The sequence below is a fragment of the Trachinotus anak genome, unplaced genomic scaffold (genome assembly GCF_046630095.1).
Source record: "Trachinotus anak isolate AG129_WGS33_773 ecotype Australia unplaced genomic scaffold, CSIRO_AGI_Tana_v1 ptg000004l, whole genome shotgun sequence".
In the NCBI taxonomy this organism is placed as follows: domain Eukaryota; kingdom Metazoa; phylum Chordata; class Actinopteri; order Carangiformes; family Carangidae; genus Trachinotus; species Trachinotus anak.
In genome coordinates this window covers 23,300,628-23,316,440 of record NW_027273855.1, presented here as the reverse complement: position 1 = coordinate 23,316,440, position 15,813 = coordinate 23,300,628, and the positions used below count along the sequence as shown (strand labels likewise).

The window sequence follows — 15,813 nt, the reverse complement described above, 5'->3', positions numbered from 1 at the left end:
AAAAACAGAGGGCCTCTTTGTTATTCAGAGTAGGAAATGCAACCAGAGCCAAATCTGCCCTGGTTTCTGTTTGATACCATCCCCTCCTTTGTTCTTGCCGTCTCCCATCACCATGTGCTTGGCCTCAGACAGCATCAGCCAGACACATGGGAACAAGTGACGCTTAGACAGAGAGAGATCTCGTGATGTCCTGGATGTCTAACTTCAAGTGTGGCTCGAGGTGACATTTTTGTTAAGGATAAGATAAAGGTCAAATAGATGTTTTCCACTGAACGCTAGTGCGAAAGGGGGGGATAATAGCTGGATAATAGGTAGTAGATTACTGACAAATACAGTGTGGTACCCACTGTTATATTCCTAGATTCATGACAGAGGTTTAATACTCTTCATATGATCCAGATTAGTATGTGCACCTCCGTCTAGACACTGGAGCAGGTCCAGGCTTTGAGGTTGGGAATATCACAGATTAAATTCTAAATAAATCAAATTGAAACTGTGAAGAACTAAATATACTAAAAGAAAACATGTAGATTCAGTTGAATTTGACACATTTATATATGAAAAAAAAGACTGAACAAGAGTGTGGCCACACTGAATCCTAATCATCAGGTGTGACTGTCAGTCTAACTATAGTTGTATCCTTCACCATGCGGGGCAACAGTTTCAGTGTGTGTGTGTGTGTGTGTGTGTGTGTGTGTGTGTGTGTCTGCTTCGATCCTCCCCAAAACCCCCGGGAGAGCAAGACAGAGGGGTCGACATGCTGAATACTAATAATATTCACCAGCATCACTCCTCATTCAGATGACTAGCAGTTACGAGCTCAACATCAAACACTCGTTTCACCCGTGGAATAAGTGGGAATAAAGGATTTAATAAATATGGGAAACAGAGTTTAGACTGAGTGCAAACTCTTCTTTACTTGTTGAATTTCGTGTCACGCTTTGCAACAGAGTCATCAACCCCACTGTCAGATCCATCTGCACATGGTGTGTTTGTGCATGAACTTAGCAGATTGGAGTTCTGATCCTGGAAAAACACACTTAAATACCGGTTGTGCAATCAAAACATTTTGATGAATACACTGCATGAATGTTAATAAAAGGGAGATTTCAGATTTTAAATAATTTGGTTGGGATGTCTGTGGTCTGTCTGACTAAGAGATCAGCTGTAATATTGGTTGAAGTGCTGAGCTATTACTGGTGATTGCATTAGACTGTTATATTTTTACTCTCGCAGCAGGAAAGTGTCTGGATGAAATAAGGCTGAGCAACTTTTCTCTTTTGTGTTTCTCAGAGTGGAGTAAAACAAATCATACACAGCACAAGTGATGTGAGTCACAGATGCTGAAGGGATTAAAAAAAAGTAACCATTCCTTCAGCGAACGACACTATTGTATCAGCGACTCCTTTGCGCCGTATCCGCCCCGCTGTGGTTCCTCACCTGTATCTCCGGCCGGCCGGTCGTTGAGTGTGTTAAAAGCAAAGATAAGGAGAGAGGACGGCAATCTATCACCTCGCACTGACAGCCTCGCACGTTCTGTGTCTCTGGGGTCGCTGCGCTGCCACGCTCCCCTGCAGCTGCTGCTGCTCCTCTCCTCCCGTCACTTCTCCTCCTCTTTTCATCTTTCTCTCTACCCTATGTTTTCCTCTCCTCTCCTCTCCTCACCCTGTGTCTCCGTCCTCGTGTCCCCTTCCACCCTTGCCTGCCCTCTCGTCCACTCCTGCCTGCTTAGTATGTCAGCTGCATTGATGGCTATCGGCCTCTTCCCACCTGCCCCGTGATGCTGTGTCACTTCATTAGAAGTGTGAAAGGATGACCTTGCAGTCTGTCTCTCTTTTTCTCCTGGTGTCTCTCTGTCTAAGTCATACACTCCTCCAGCTGCTTCTCTTTCCCTCATCACTCTTCCTCCCATCCTCTGCCTCAGCCAGCCGGCGAGTGCCCTTCATCTTTCACTCTCTCTCTCTCTCTCTCTTTCTCATTTGTGCCTTGTCTTTTCCCTGTCTCTCTATGTCTTTCTTTCTCTCTGCCCTCATTGTTCTCCTTCATTATCAAACGCTGTCACAACGTCCCCCGCTGCGCCACCCAGGTTATTTATAGCTAACAGAGGGTGGTGGTTGCTGGTGATGTTGAGAGGTGGGCCATCTTGGGCCCTGCTGGAGCACACACACACACACTCACACACACTCACACACACTCACACACACTCACACACACTCACACACTTTTCCTGCCATTTAAACATAAGCACAGAAACCATCCATTCTCCCGCACGAGGACACTTGTGTATCCAGCCATCACAGCTTTGCATGTACAGTGTGCATCCTCCCAGCACCCACCTGTCTCTCGGACATGACGTAGAGGTAGTTTCGGTCGAGGGAGAAGGCCATGTCTCGCAGGACGGGGCTGCCGTCCTTGATGACCGATATCGTCTCATACTGGACGCCACCGTGAGGAGGCCCGTCGACACGAATCTGAGCAAAAACAGAAAACAAACAGGTCAGTGATTCGCTATTTATATCAATTTGACGGCAGGAATAGAAAAACACATGCAGAATGATTGACAGGGATGACAGACGGGGGTCAAATAATATTTGCAAAACAATCTATCATCCTTATTTGGCTACTTGGAGATTCGGGCAGGGGGAGAAGCTCCACAAGGACCGTTTGAATAGTGAAAAAAACAGCGGAGGGATGATTACTTCTTTTTCATTGCCAAAAATGTGTGCCACTCATTATATGAGGTAAATGTCAGCTCTCTGTGATGCAATGAAAGATGAGGTTACAACAACTGCTAAGAGTTATTTGCTGATATTATTAGACCTTTGTGAAACCTTAGCTCTGTTTTCCTTCCCTCTCTCCCTCCTGATGAATGATGTATTTCCACAGTAAAGCTTTTGAACTTGAGGCCAAGACCACCTTCCTGCAAAAACAGTGGGAAAAAAGCATTTTAATGACTTATATGAAGTACGTGACCCTCCCTGACCCAAATGGACCAAAGCCAGCCCCCGTTTCTCCTTCATTCACCAGACCCTGACCGCCAAATATATAACCAGGATAGTAAATCTAGAGGGGTGTGCGTGGGTTTCCTGAAGCTGGGGCGTGAGAGAGATGCCTCCGTGATGTCACATGTCACTAGACACCTCCTCCACCCGTGAAAGCTGATGGCTCTATCATCTGTCCATCCCCGCCTGGCTCCCTCCACCCAAACATTCATCTATCTATTCAGATTGTGACAGCATCAAAGAGCAGCCAGACTCTCTATAAAACATCACAGAGGGGAAAGTCAAGGTCATACGTCTGTCAAAAGAAGATGTACTGGGCGCGTGGGAGGGTATGTAGGCAAATGTGTGCACACACACATAGACACAGACACACTCACTCACGCACAGGCCTTTGTGTGTGAATGTGTGTCAAACTGCTGGATTGTCACGTAAGAGAAATGTGATGCAAGTTCACACACAGCCCCTCGAGCTGCGCCTTCAAAGCTCGAGGGTTAGCTGAGTGCACGGCAGCAGGCGGGCGCGGCGAAAGAGCACAGCTCAAAGTGGTTGAGCCTTCCACGGCTGACCTACGCTTGACCTTGGCTAGCTAATCCAAACACAGAAGAAGGAGGACATATGTGAAAACCATATGTAGGAGGAGGAAGGCGGGATGTGGAAGTCGTGCCAGTCTTCATCTGGTTACTGACACTGCAGCGAGGAGGGAGACCTCAGCAAATATGCTCCTCCATAAAGCAGGCTGGTGCACGGCCAGACCGGCCCCGCTCTGTTCACGACTGTGTCAGTGTGTGTGTGTGCATGTTTATGTGCATGCACCCCGTAGGAGCAGTCTGTCATGCTGTGATATGTGTCCTCGCAGGCTGCCACTGGGGATCACAAGATAACCCGACCCCCCCAACCCCACCCCTCCCCTCTGCACGCCTGCAGTTCATCTGAATCAGATTGCTATCACACAGTCTCTCACTGCTGGTCAGGGGCGTCGAAATTCACATTTGGCCAGAAACACACTCACACCTTAGCACGCACACACACACACACACACACACACACACACACAGCTGTCATAGAGTGTGTCCAAAACAAAACCTCTATTCTCAGAGCAGGGGTGTAACATTTACTCACACACCACAACAAGGGCACTAACACACTGTCTCTGCTTCTTACTTCTCTTAGGCTTATAGCTCACACAAAGAAAGCTGGATCAACATCACTGACATTCGAGCGCTCCAGAAGCGACTCACACCATCCCGCTGTGCACACACACACACACACACACACACACACACACACACACACACACACACACAAACACACCCACAGCCAGTTGCTTTTCACATTAAGAAGCTGCTTTTCTATAGTAGCTGTAAATCTTGCAAAGTGTGTTACATTCTCAAACACACACACACACACATCATTGTAAGGTAGCGAGGAAAATTCGCACGTGTGTGAGGTGGGTTGTGTTGAATGTGGGGTTCTTTGCAGGGCATGGCTCACCTCTGGGGCAGGTGAACGAGACAGAAGAAAAAATAAAGAGGGAGGAAATTGAAAACTCTGGGAAAGTAAATGGAGAAAACAGTCTTCACCAAAAAAAAAACCTCCATCTCTTTATTACACTCACTCACTCACTCACTCCCACACTGCCTTTCTACCAGGCTACAGTATCTTACCACCTGAGTGAGTAACTCTCAGGTCCAAAACATCCATTTCCTCAGCATCATTTTACTGCAACCTTTAGCCCGACTCTCTCAGGTCCTTGAACATATCACCTCTCTGCCCCATTTGACCCTGCATTATTTATCAGGCTGAATGCGAAGGCCGCTAACAGGTTGGATTGATACCCCCCTCCACCTCCCTCCCCAAAGCCCCTCTGACAATATTACTGCCCCTGTATTTTACAAGGACCCATCCACCCCTGCTACCCCAGAGAGCTGTTCTTGCTTTGGCCCAGTCTAACACACCCTTCCCGGCCATTTCAACACCAAAGCCATTAGCAAACCTCTCTCCATCAGCAGCATCGAGGAGCTGCCACTAGTGGGGGGGGGGGGGGGGGGGGGGATGGGTCAGAGTGGTGAAAAACACTCTGCATGTACCCCTGAGGCATTGTGGACTGTGTAGTTAATATTTGTGAAAAGAAACACTAGTGTTCAACATTAGTGTGGAATATCAAAGTTTCAATAATACTGTCAGAGGAGCTTGGGGGGGCCGGGGTATGAATCCCACCTGTTAGCAGCCGTCTCGTACTCATAATATTCACATGTGGCATCCTCCACATACAAACAAATCCAAACAGACGCACGCAGATGCGCTCCGAGAGACGCCTGGAGAAGTAACGACAGAAATAAACGTCCCCAGGCGTCGCTGAGTGGGAGGACTTCTTAATCAGCTCGCTGTAAATCCTGAAGCACGCGCGGGGCTGCCGTATTTAGTTTTCAAAATCCAAACCACTTTCACCACTTTCAAATAACTTTGGGCCACATTTTCTTGACGGCAGCCCTGCAGTGTGGCGTGTTTATATAGAAACATTTTTCAAATGTGACAAAGAGGGTGCGACCGCATCGTTTGTCCCATGTGTACACTTTATCATTTCCTGGTTAAATGAAATTAAACTGTTTTCCTTTTCCTGATTTTAATATTAAATGTATCTTTTTTTCTGACTTTTTAATGGGTTGATTGTGTTTGTTTGAATGCTTTGTTGATTATAATTTATTTTATTTGTAAAGATATAATTTGTTGTTGGGGAGGATTATTTTGTCTTGTCATTGCCTGTTTTGAGTGTGAGGGAATGACAAACCCCTGAGAGAAAGATGGTTCTGCCTTAACTGATTGCAGATTGGAGGACCTCCTTAAGGAGGCCGTTATCTGTCAGTTCAGAGGGAATGATGTCTGTGCAGCTGTGTGCATGTGATGTTACCTTTAGTTGGATTTGAAATGTTTTTCTTAAAACAAGTTTGCAATTCGGCTGAATTTTCTGGAGATGCTGCTGTATTACAGTTAAGGAGACTCCTCATTACGCTTTGCTTGTTTACACTGAACCAAACCCATGTGGCTGATCATGATCACGAAATCATGACGGTTCACAGCGTGTGATTTTAGATTCAGGAATCACAGGCGGGATATGTAGCACAACAGCGCTGGTGTCTGTCCCTCCCTTTTACACGGACATAGATCCAGCTATGTTACTACCTCTGCTGCCAGATCATTGCTGGAACAACAGTGCCCCCCCCCCCAAAAAAATTCTGTGTTTGTACCTTTTATACAATAAGACGGAATAAAGGCACAACTTCCCCGCCTTAAAACAGCTGTATGAAGCTTCCCTGCACTACCACACAGATCATGTTTTACCGTGGACTATAATGTGTCCAGCAACACTCAACTGAATGTGCTGTTCAGTATGACAAATAGTGAGTTAGCTTTTGCCCTGAGCACTTCATATTGCACCTCTGAAGTTCGTGTGCAGCTAAAAATCCAACACCGAGTCTTTCACTTAACACCCGAATGCATAGTACAGTGACAGTAAAGTACAAAAGCAATTCTCACGGTATTCAGGAAGGCTGCAATCAATCAAATGTTGCATTTCTATTTTAAAGTTAAAACAATGACAAACTAAAGTGTTATTATGATACACATCTTTTCTTGTAGTGAAGACTTTCAAATCTGATGTGATGATGTGATGATGTAGAATAGTAACATTTTACTACCCATGAAAGAGGGCAAAGTTCTCAAGTGGCCACATCCAGTAAAAACAAACGGATTAAAAAAGGAACTTTTTAATGTACAAACTTTATGTCACAGCACCTAGTCAGGCATGAGCGGGTGGGAGGTGGGAGTGGGTTTGGCCAGCAGGGAAGCCATGGCAGCGGCATCAGAGGCCTCCCCTTGTGGCTACAAGGGCTTCTGCCAGTGGGGTGCTTTTGATCAGACCATGTAAGCACCCTGGAAAACCGTTTGAAGATTGACCAAACTCCAATTCAAATTGCCCTTCTCCCGCTTTCTCTTTCCCTCTCTCCCTCACTTGGTCTGACTGGTTTTGAACACTGTGCCAGACGCTGGATCCCCGACCGTGTAAGTCTGTGTGAAGCAATTTGCTGAGTGAAAAGTGCTGTATAAATCCAAGGTAAAAGTGCATCAAATGTGTGTTTTTGCAATGCATTGTGGATGCTGCCGCCCAGAGATAGAAGAAATGAGATACGGCCAAAACTGAAGTTCCCTCTGCAGACACCGCTACACAATGAAAATGACCAAATTGTATAATGCTACACTGTAGGAGAAGCCACTGAAAAATAAAATGCCACCATTCAAATTAAAAAAAAATCCTAATATAAACACATTTTACAAGAAATACATTGTGAGGGATGATATGCTGATTTACCGATTTGGTCTCTGTTTTACAGCTTGTCTGCAAGTGTTTGCTCAACATTAGCCAGTCAATTTTTAAAGAATGTTTCTCCTTTAATGGCCACAGCTGCAAACTATTACCTGAGAGCTGCTTTCTTTTCAGATTTGTTAAAAAAAAACAAAAAAGAAAAGAAGCTATTTTCAAACCTTTGCCTTGAGGGAGGTTTTTGCGTTTCTGAGACAGGACGCACATTTTACACAGGTGGCTGCCAACACCAATACAGATACATGAGGGTGTGCATTATTTCACCACCATATTTCAGCTGGCAGAGCAGACTGCTGCCCACGCACGGAAACCTTCACCAAACCACAGTGTGTAGCACCCGCCACACTAACACCTTGAACCGGGATGGAATTAAGTCAAATTGTAGGGCTTCCACCTACACCTTGTACAAGAATAGCATAATGGGAGTTGATTTTAGGCAGATTGTGCTGTTATGGCTAAAACCCTAAGAGAGAGAGAGACAGGGAGGGAGAGGGAGGAAGAGAAAAAAAAAATAAGAGTGGCGAGTGAAAGTTGAAGTCTCTGAGTAACCTATCTGAGAGCTATCTCCTGCATCGGCGCTAATCCAGTTCAACAGTCTTGGGTGCTGAAGTGATAGGCATTGCCTTTATCTGCCTGATCCCACGCGCTGGATTAGATCCTACGGCAGCACGCCGCCACACTCTTTCCTGCTCCGTCTCAATACGCTGACCCTTCTCTGAGTGAGGAGACTCCGGTGAGGAAAGGAGGGGAGCTTTGTGGGGGTCACGCCGGTTGAAAAAGACACAGGTCACAGGGATCAGACAATGACCATGATAAGCCTTATCCAATCAAATCCAATACATCTGATGGGGCCAATCTCGGTCTCAGCTAATGGCCTTCAATTTGATGCTGAGATCGGTTGGTACCTTGGGCCAGATGACAAGTGACAGATTGATGACAGCATTTTAAGAGCCAGTGAAGCTTGTCAGGAGGCAGCCATGATTTGAAAGGCTTTTGTGACAGGACGAGTGGGGGGGGTCTCACCACATTGGTTTTGCATTGACAGTCCGGCTTTCAGGACAAAAAAATGACACTATCCACGTGCAGTACTTATCTTTTGTCCTGTGCTTTTAACCCCATCAAACTGAACATTCACTGGTGTTTATGGTTGCTATGGAAAGGGCTCCAGCGGGAGGAAGGGCCTTTGCGTACGTGTATGCGAGTGTGAGTACATCGTGTTACATGGTGCAGTGAAAGGCTGGCACTGGGGTGTGAGGTGCGCTGACAGATCCACTGTCCATCCCCCCCCGGAGAAGGATGTATAATGCCCAGCCGATGATGAAGTCAGTCCCTTTGGGCGTGAGTTGGGGCTGCACCAGGGAGAGTGAGCTGGTGGTATGAGTCATTCTGGTGGTGGTGGTGTGTGTGTGTCAGATACCAGTGACCCACACACTAATTCAACCTTATTTCCTCTGTTTAACAAGAGAACAGAGGCACACACACGTGAATGTACAGTACACATGAGTTCAAAGTTCATGAACGAACATGCATGAGCATTCTCTCACACACACACACACACACACACACACACACACACACACACACACACACACACACACACACACACACACGAACACAGATACAAATCAACTGGCTGTATTCGACAGCAGGCAGAACACTGTGTACCAACCGGGCTCTCTATCTCTATCTATTCGCATCTCTCTCCTGGAAACCCGGCTTGAAATGTTGCAGATTGCTATTGTATTTCTTTACTTCAGGTGAAATGGGTACAGGCTATTCTGCTGCCTCTGTGTGTGCGTATGTCTCTCTCTCTGTGTCTCTCTCCCTCTTTCTCTCACTCACTTTCTTTCTCCGTGCAGTGGGAGAAAACATGGAGCCTCTCTCCGCCTCGATAACGCATCTAATCTATCACCAGTGTCAGGCTGAAGAATTCTGGTGTCAGTAGCGAGCGGCATGTAGAAATGTGCTGTGTATGTGTATATGTGTGTGTGTATGTGTGTGTGTGTGTGTGTGTGACAGCTCCCACCAGCCCAGCATGCTGTCTCTCTTTTGTTCCTGCTCCTGTTGAACAATATAAGCTCCCATAAGGCGCATGTTAGCCTGCTTGCCTATATGTGCTATGTGTCACTTCCCATTGGACAGACAGGAGGCTGGAGAGGTTTTTGTGTGGTGACGGAGGAGAGGAACATGAGGGAAGACAGGAAGAGAGGAAAACTAGAATTACCACCTTGTGGTTGTATGCTTCCGTGACTCAGACTAGTTTCAGATTACATCCCTGTTTATACAGAGTCATATAATATATTAACCATTTGAGTGAAATTTTGTCATAATTGCTGTGTGAAGTCTTGAGTAATGGCTGACTCTGACCTTGACCTTTAACCTTTGGCCACCACAATCTAATCAGTTCATCCTTGAGTCCAGGTGAAGGTTCTTACTAAATTAGAAGGAATTCCCTCAAGGTGTTACTGAGATATTGCGTTCACAAGGCCAAAACTGCAATTTGTGAGGTCACCACAACCTTGACCTTTGACCTTTGACCACCAAAATCTGATCAGTTCATCCTTGAGTCCAAGTTAATGCTTGTGCCAAATTTGAAGATACTGTGTATATGAGAGCAGGATGGATGGACGGACAGATGGATGTATGGACAGCTGGACGGCTGTTGCCGGCGCGGAGGTGTAAAAAAGTGGAGAGGAGGAAAAAAAAAAAAGGTTCGGAGGAAAGGTGAGTGAAAAAGAGAGGCTGCATGAGGCGGGAGGGGCAGGAGAAAGACTCCACTCCTCGTGTAATTCTCTCCCTAACCTGCTCATGTGGTGGCACTACAGTATATCTGCTCAAATGACCTGAGCCTTAGTCAATACAAGGAGCAGTTACTTCATATTTTTGGCCAGGCACCATAAAGCCTATTGATTTGCCTTCCCGCTCCATGTACAAAGCAGTTAACCCTCTCTATACAACATCTTCCCTCATCTGTTTGGACAAAACAGATGTACCCATCCAATCATGCCTGATAACCATTCAAATAACCGGTTCTTTATTAGCATCGATTGTCAGTGAATATCGAAACGCAAACATCCTATTAAAGTTCTTCCCAGCGAGTCTTAACAGCCAATTGTACAACAGCTGCGTCTGTAATAGCTCTATCTGAGACTCATTCAGCTCCATTTTAGCTCTGTAATATTGCCATCTCTCTCGGTCACATAACTCACAACCCTAAACATGATTGTATCAGCACTTTCCCCAGTCCCCCCCCCCCCCCCACCAAGAGTCCAAATAGAAACCAGAGACCGCCGCTGCATGCATCAGGGGTCTGTGGCGGGATGAGATCAGGCCTCAACTCTAATCAGCCCAAACACACACATTAAACACAGCAGCACAATGCGAGGCCTATATTTAGCTCGGCATTAAAACACTGAACTGTGGCCAGCGTGCTGGTGATGGACGCAGGCCAAGAAGGTTCAGAGAGAGCAGAAACGGAGGGATGTGGTGGGGAGGGATTTTGTGCTTAGCCCTCAAGAATGGGGTTCAACAGAAAAGGAGAAGCCACTGTTTCTACTCAACTGGAGAGAAATTGTTTGTATAGAGAATAATATTAATAATATTACGCCTGGCATCTACAGTACTCCACAGTGCTTTTTAGTTTGAAATGTACAGGGTTGCCTTGTAGTCTGAAGAAACGGAGACCTTTTGGTAACAATGACGTAGGCTCTGTTCAGACCTGGTATTGACATCCTCCGGTGATTCGATCTCAAGTGGACAGGTCTAAGTTCAGGCGTGAACGCACCCAAGATGCTTTCAGGATGCATCTGAGAGCCGATCACTCAGACCACATTCAGAGGTGGTCTGGGCCACAGTCAATTTCATAATGAACTAAAAATGTTTTACTATTTATAGTTTCAAATGGATAAAACTGTGAAGAGCTATGTCAGTGTAAAGGTCTTGTATGTATGCATCTTCAGCTGTGATAGGGAGCTAATGTGGTCGCCCGGACGCCATTTCAAAAATGAAAACATGTTAATGTGGACACGGTGACAGACAGAGGAACAGAGGCAGCTAACAGAGAGGAAGATGAGGTGGATTAAACAAGCACAGAATGGAAAAGAAGTGTGTCTCGGAATGAAAATTGTGGTGTTAAAGGGGAGGTGAGAAAAAGGAGTCAGCACTGTGGCTACTCCCAGCAGAGACGCAGCAGCATTCACACCTCACCCTTGGTGATGACAACTATTTAGTCCTATTGAGGCTTTATATACAGACAGCACCATCACAATATATGATACCAGGATAAAACCACTGCTTATGTTAATATACACAGCCACGCACAAGCTTAACAATTCCATGTTTTCAGCACACAAGTAACAAATACCTCCTCACAAAAGCCTTTCTTCTAATAACGGAGCCTTTTCCCCAGGGGAATTTATGCTTCAAAGGTGAAGCTCTTGCTGTTATGATGCATGTGTTCAAGAGGAAAGAAAAACTATGCTTATTTCATGTGAGCAAATAAGCAACGGACAAAGCAATCACGCAACCATTACATGCAGCACACACAGCCGACGCATTGATGGTTAGACAAAAGTTATTACAGGAATGTCAAACAGTCTGAACCAGAGGAAAATACCACACCGCCTGTTTTCTCCCTTTCGGCGTGTTTCAAAGTAGATCACAAAGATATGTGAATCAGAAAGTATCTGGGAAAAAGGCTCAGGTGAGGGGCAAATTAGCTGGAAATTGTTTCAATTTCTCCCACCGGATTTGTGAGATATAAATGTGGGACAAGATTGGCAGGTAGAAGTGAGATACTGGGAAATTATAGCCAGCGGGATCGGCCGCGGTAAATGAGACAATAAAAGCACTTCAATCAAGCCCACCTTTTACACCTGTAATGCATGTGGGCTTCAACAACCTCGCTATAGGTGAGCGAGCGTGCTATTGATGAATGTATGATATTGCTATAAGGCTCTGACACTGAGTGAAGTCTTCATCAAGGCCACATTAGTGCGGAGCCTCTGTGACATGAGCTGCACCTATTACAGATGAGCACGTGGCGTGTGATGAGACATGAGCGTGAAGGAGTCTGTGGAGAAGCCAAGGACATAAGGAAAGGAGAGAAGTGTTGGGAGACGCACATATACTCACTATTCACTTTATTAGGAACACCTATACACCTGCTTAATCATGCAAATATCCAGTCGGCCAATCACGTGGCCTGATGCGCCAGATGGTTTGTTGCACAGAACCATCTGGGAAGGCTTCATTGGAAACTGTTTGGAAAAGTGCAGGCGCTTCCAAAGAAAATGTAAAAAAATACTTGGCAGGTGATTGGATGAACCATCTGTCCATCATGTGACGTAGAACAGCGCCAAAGAAGAGACACAATACAACAGGAAGCTACAGTCTGAGGAGTTTTGAAGGGTGGTTAGCATGACGGTTTGCACATTCAAGGCACCGTGACGGACACCAGCACAGTCGCTGCTGGGTGGCTGCAAGTAGTTCCTCCCTCAGAGGATGCTGATCGGTCCGAATCACTGTGGCTCGGCTACAGACAAATAGTTTGGAGCCTTGCAAGATGGATTCCTGTTTGCAAGCAACCCAGCTGCCTTGCCAGGTTAGTACAATGTATATAATCATGCAGATACAGTTTATGTTCACATCAAACTCCAGAGCTAGGAAAAATGTCACCTCATTGACTTCAGCCAGTGAGCGGCAGTTTTCAGCATTGCTGCTGAGCCTGTGCATCTCTTCACTGCAACAATTTTCTTCTAATGGCAGCTTCCAGCATGATAATGTCACCATGTCACAAGGCAAAAGTCCTCTCACACTGGTGAGTTCAGTGGACTTCAGAGGCCTCCCCAGTCACCAGGTCCACCAGGCCCTACCCAGTACCAGTGTAGTGGTCGTGATGAGGCGCTCAGTGAGTGTATATAACAGTCACATGGAAAAACTGAGAGAAAGAGAAAGATTATTCTCAGGAGCAGGATAATGTGGAAATAGTAATCTGCAGGATCCATATTTTTGTTTATTTCTGGCATCATCCTTGATCAGTCAATAAGTCATTGCCGAGGTATTTTTGTGCTGCTTGTGTGTGCATCCTGTACCCAGAGTTATTTTCCTTGGATTTTCTGTTACTGAAATCCATTTACCATAAATCTTGTCTTTTTTCCCCAGTAAGTTACTGATTCCAAATAATCCTCATTGCTGCTTCTCATCAAATACACACTACAACATGTGCACCGCAGGGTTTTTCCTCTCTGTGTTTATCATGTGAACATGGAATGAACTCAATCAATCAGAATATACTGTAGATGAGCAATATAATAAAAATATCAGACTAGTTTAGAGGAGTGAGGCGGGGTTATTGAGGTATAGACAGGCCTAGGTGGTCAGGAGAGGAAGTCTACCGCTCCTTCACATGACATCACACCAACTCCATACCACACTTATCTCCATGGAGACTGATGTCACAACCTTTCACCTCCTGTTACCTCGAACCTACCCAGTTCCCAGCAGCCCCCTGGATAATTAGAGCTCCTCCTGTAGGTTTCCACAAAGAGGCAAAGGATGAGATGGGACACCACACGCGAACCTTTAACCTCTGCTGGCCAACAGAAAAAAAAAAGTAAGGAGGGGTGGAGGGGGGGAGGGCTAAGAAAGTAGGATGAGCTACGAGGGACGGCGGCTTATCCAATCAGTTGTTTGCAGGGGGACAGTGATGCTACTGATGAGTTGGGGGGTGGGTGGGGTGTGCGTGTGTGTGTGTGTGTTTGGATTGTCTGACCCCATTCAACATGCTCACAAGAAAAGCAGGCCAAAACCCCTGTGCTGGACAAGGGTTGCCATGGTAACCTCTCTCCCCTTGGGCACAGGAGCAGCAGGGAATCAACTGAAAGTGTGTGTCCATGTGAATGTGTGTGTGTGTGTGTGTGTGTAGATATGCTTGGACATATAAAAAACTATTATGTCATCACCATTGTTTGTGCTCAGGATGAACTGGTTAAGACGACGCGTTGATCATCTTTACTTGTTTCAGAGTCGCCCCCCCCCCCAAGTGAGAATACATGGTAACTTCAACTTGCCAGGAAACAACTGCATTCCAGCACAAACACTCTCTTACACTGAAAACAGGATATGTCGGGTCATGGCTCCAGCTCAACCTGATTTATCTCCGTAGGTTAACAGCTTTTTGGTGCAGCTACAACACCAACACTGTGACTTTGGTATCGGCCCACACATTTATTTTGTTTCCTTCCCTGAAACAAACGGTGCTCTTCACATTTTCCATTTTGGAATTACATAATTTGATTTGCAGACATTTCCTGTTAATGGCGGGGCTGAGTGTCAACGAGGCGCCATACACAAATACTAATATAAAATGCAAAATGATTTGCATATTCCACAGTACTAATTACACTTCTTTATCTCATATTATTGTGTAGTGAAAATCTTTTTAAGGCACTGAAATTAAACACTTCCTCTATCTGTTATGGGAGCATGACATCAGAAAAAAACAGCCTGCTTTATGGTGATGAAATAGGCTCTTAAATAATGTAACCTGTGTAACAGAATATTCTACATGATTTAAAATACAATAATCAGATGAAAAAGCCTTTATTCGATTTAATTTATTACCGCATCGCTGTCTAACTGATGCCATACTATACATATTAATGCAAATGTGTGTGTACGTCTTTGTGTGCGTGTGTGTGTGTCTGCGTGGCCTAATTATCCAACCAATGGGATCAATGTACTTAGCATTACATGTCTATGAGGGCTACGTGCATGAAAAGCAAAACACTAATTGAATTAAAAAATAGCTTTACTGTACATAAAGAATCCAGCCAAGCCAAGAGTCTAGACGACACTCTGTAAAGTACATCCAAGTGAGCATGTGTAATGCTGTCTGCACATAAAACACACTAATGACTTTCAGGCATATTTGTTCTGTGTGCGAGCAGTAAACAAGGCCTTGATTCATATGCTGCTAATTAGAAAACACTGTGAATAATGACTTATGGTCTTGTGTTCTCAACATTGCTACGCACATTATGACATTTACTGCGAGCAACACAAGCGCATGATCACACAGGCACATGCTTGTGTGCACAGGGACTCCACTGACTCCATAGACCGCAGCTGTGCATCCCTGTTTCCACATTAGACATGCAAAGCAGCAACACGCCTGCTTCTTCCTGTAGACCAGGGGATCAGAGATACTCATCAGTAGAGACATGTGTTGGTGACAGAGTATCTTCCTTTATCCCCCAAAACACTCCGACACAAACAAACCCACACACACACACACACACACCCCATCCTCTCTCTCATCCGCTCATAACTCATACACACGCTCTGGAGTGGCAGAAGGGGAAAATGCTGTGTATGCAGAACAGACGAGCAGCGCACGCTCAGGTCACAGTGAGTTGAAAGAGAAGGAGAGAG

General features: G+C 45.5%; 1 protein-coding gene across 5 annotated transcripts in view; it reads right to left on the bottom strand.

Annotated features, from left to right (window-relative positions):
* Nucleotides 1–15,813, bottom strand: part of plxna2 (plexin A2) — a 298,677-nt gene that overhangs the window by 104,308 nt on the left and 178,556 nt on the right. For all 5 annotated transcript variants that reach the window (XM_071477215.1, XM_071477217.1, XM_071477214.1 and 2 more), the window contains one exon: nucleotides 2,337–2,471. In XM_071477215.1, the coding sequence (XP_071333316.1) occupies nucleotides 2,337–2,471 (135 nt within the window). The remainder of the gene's footprint in view (nucleotides 1–2,336; nucleotides 2,472–15,813) is intronic.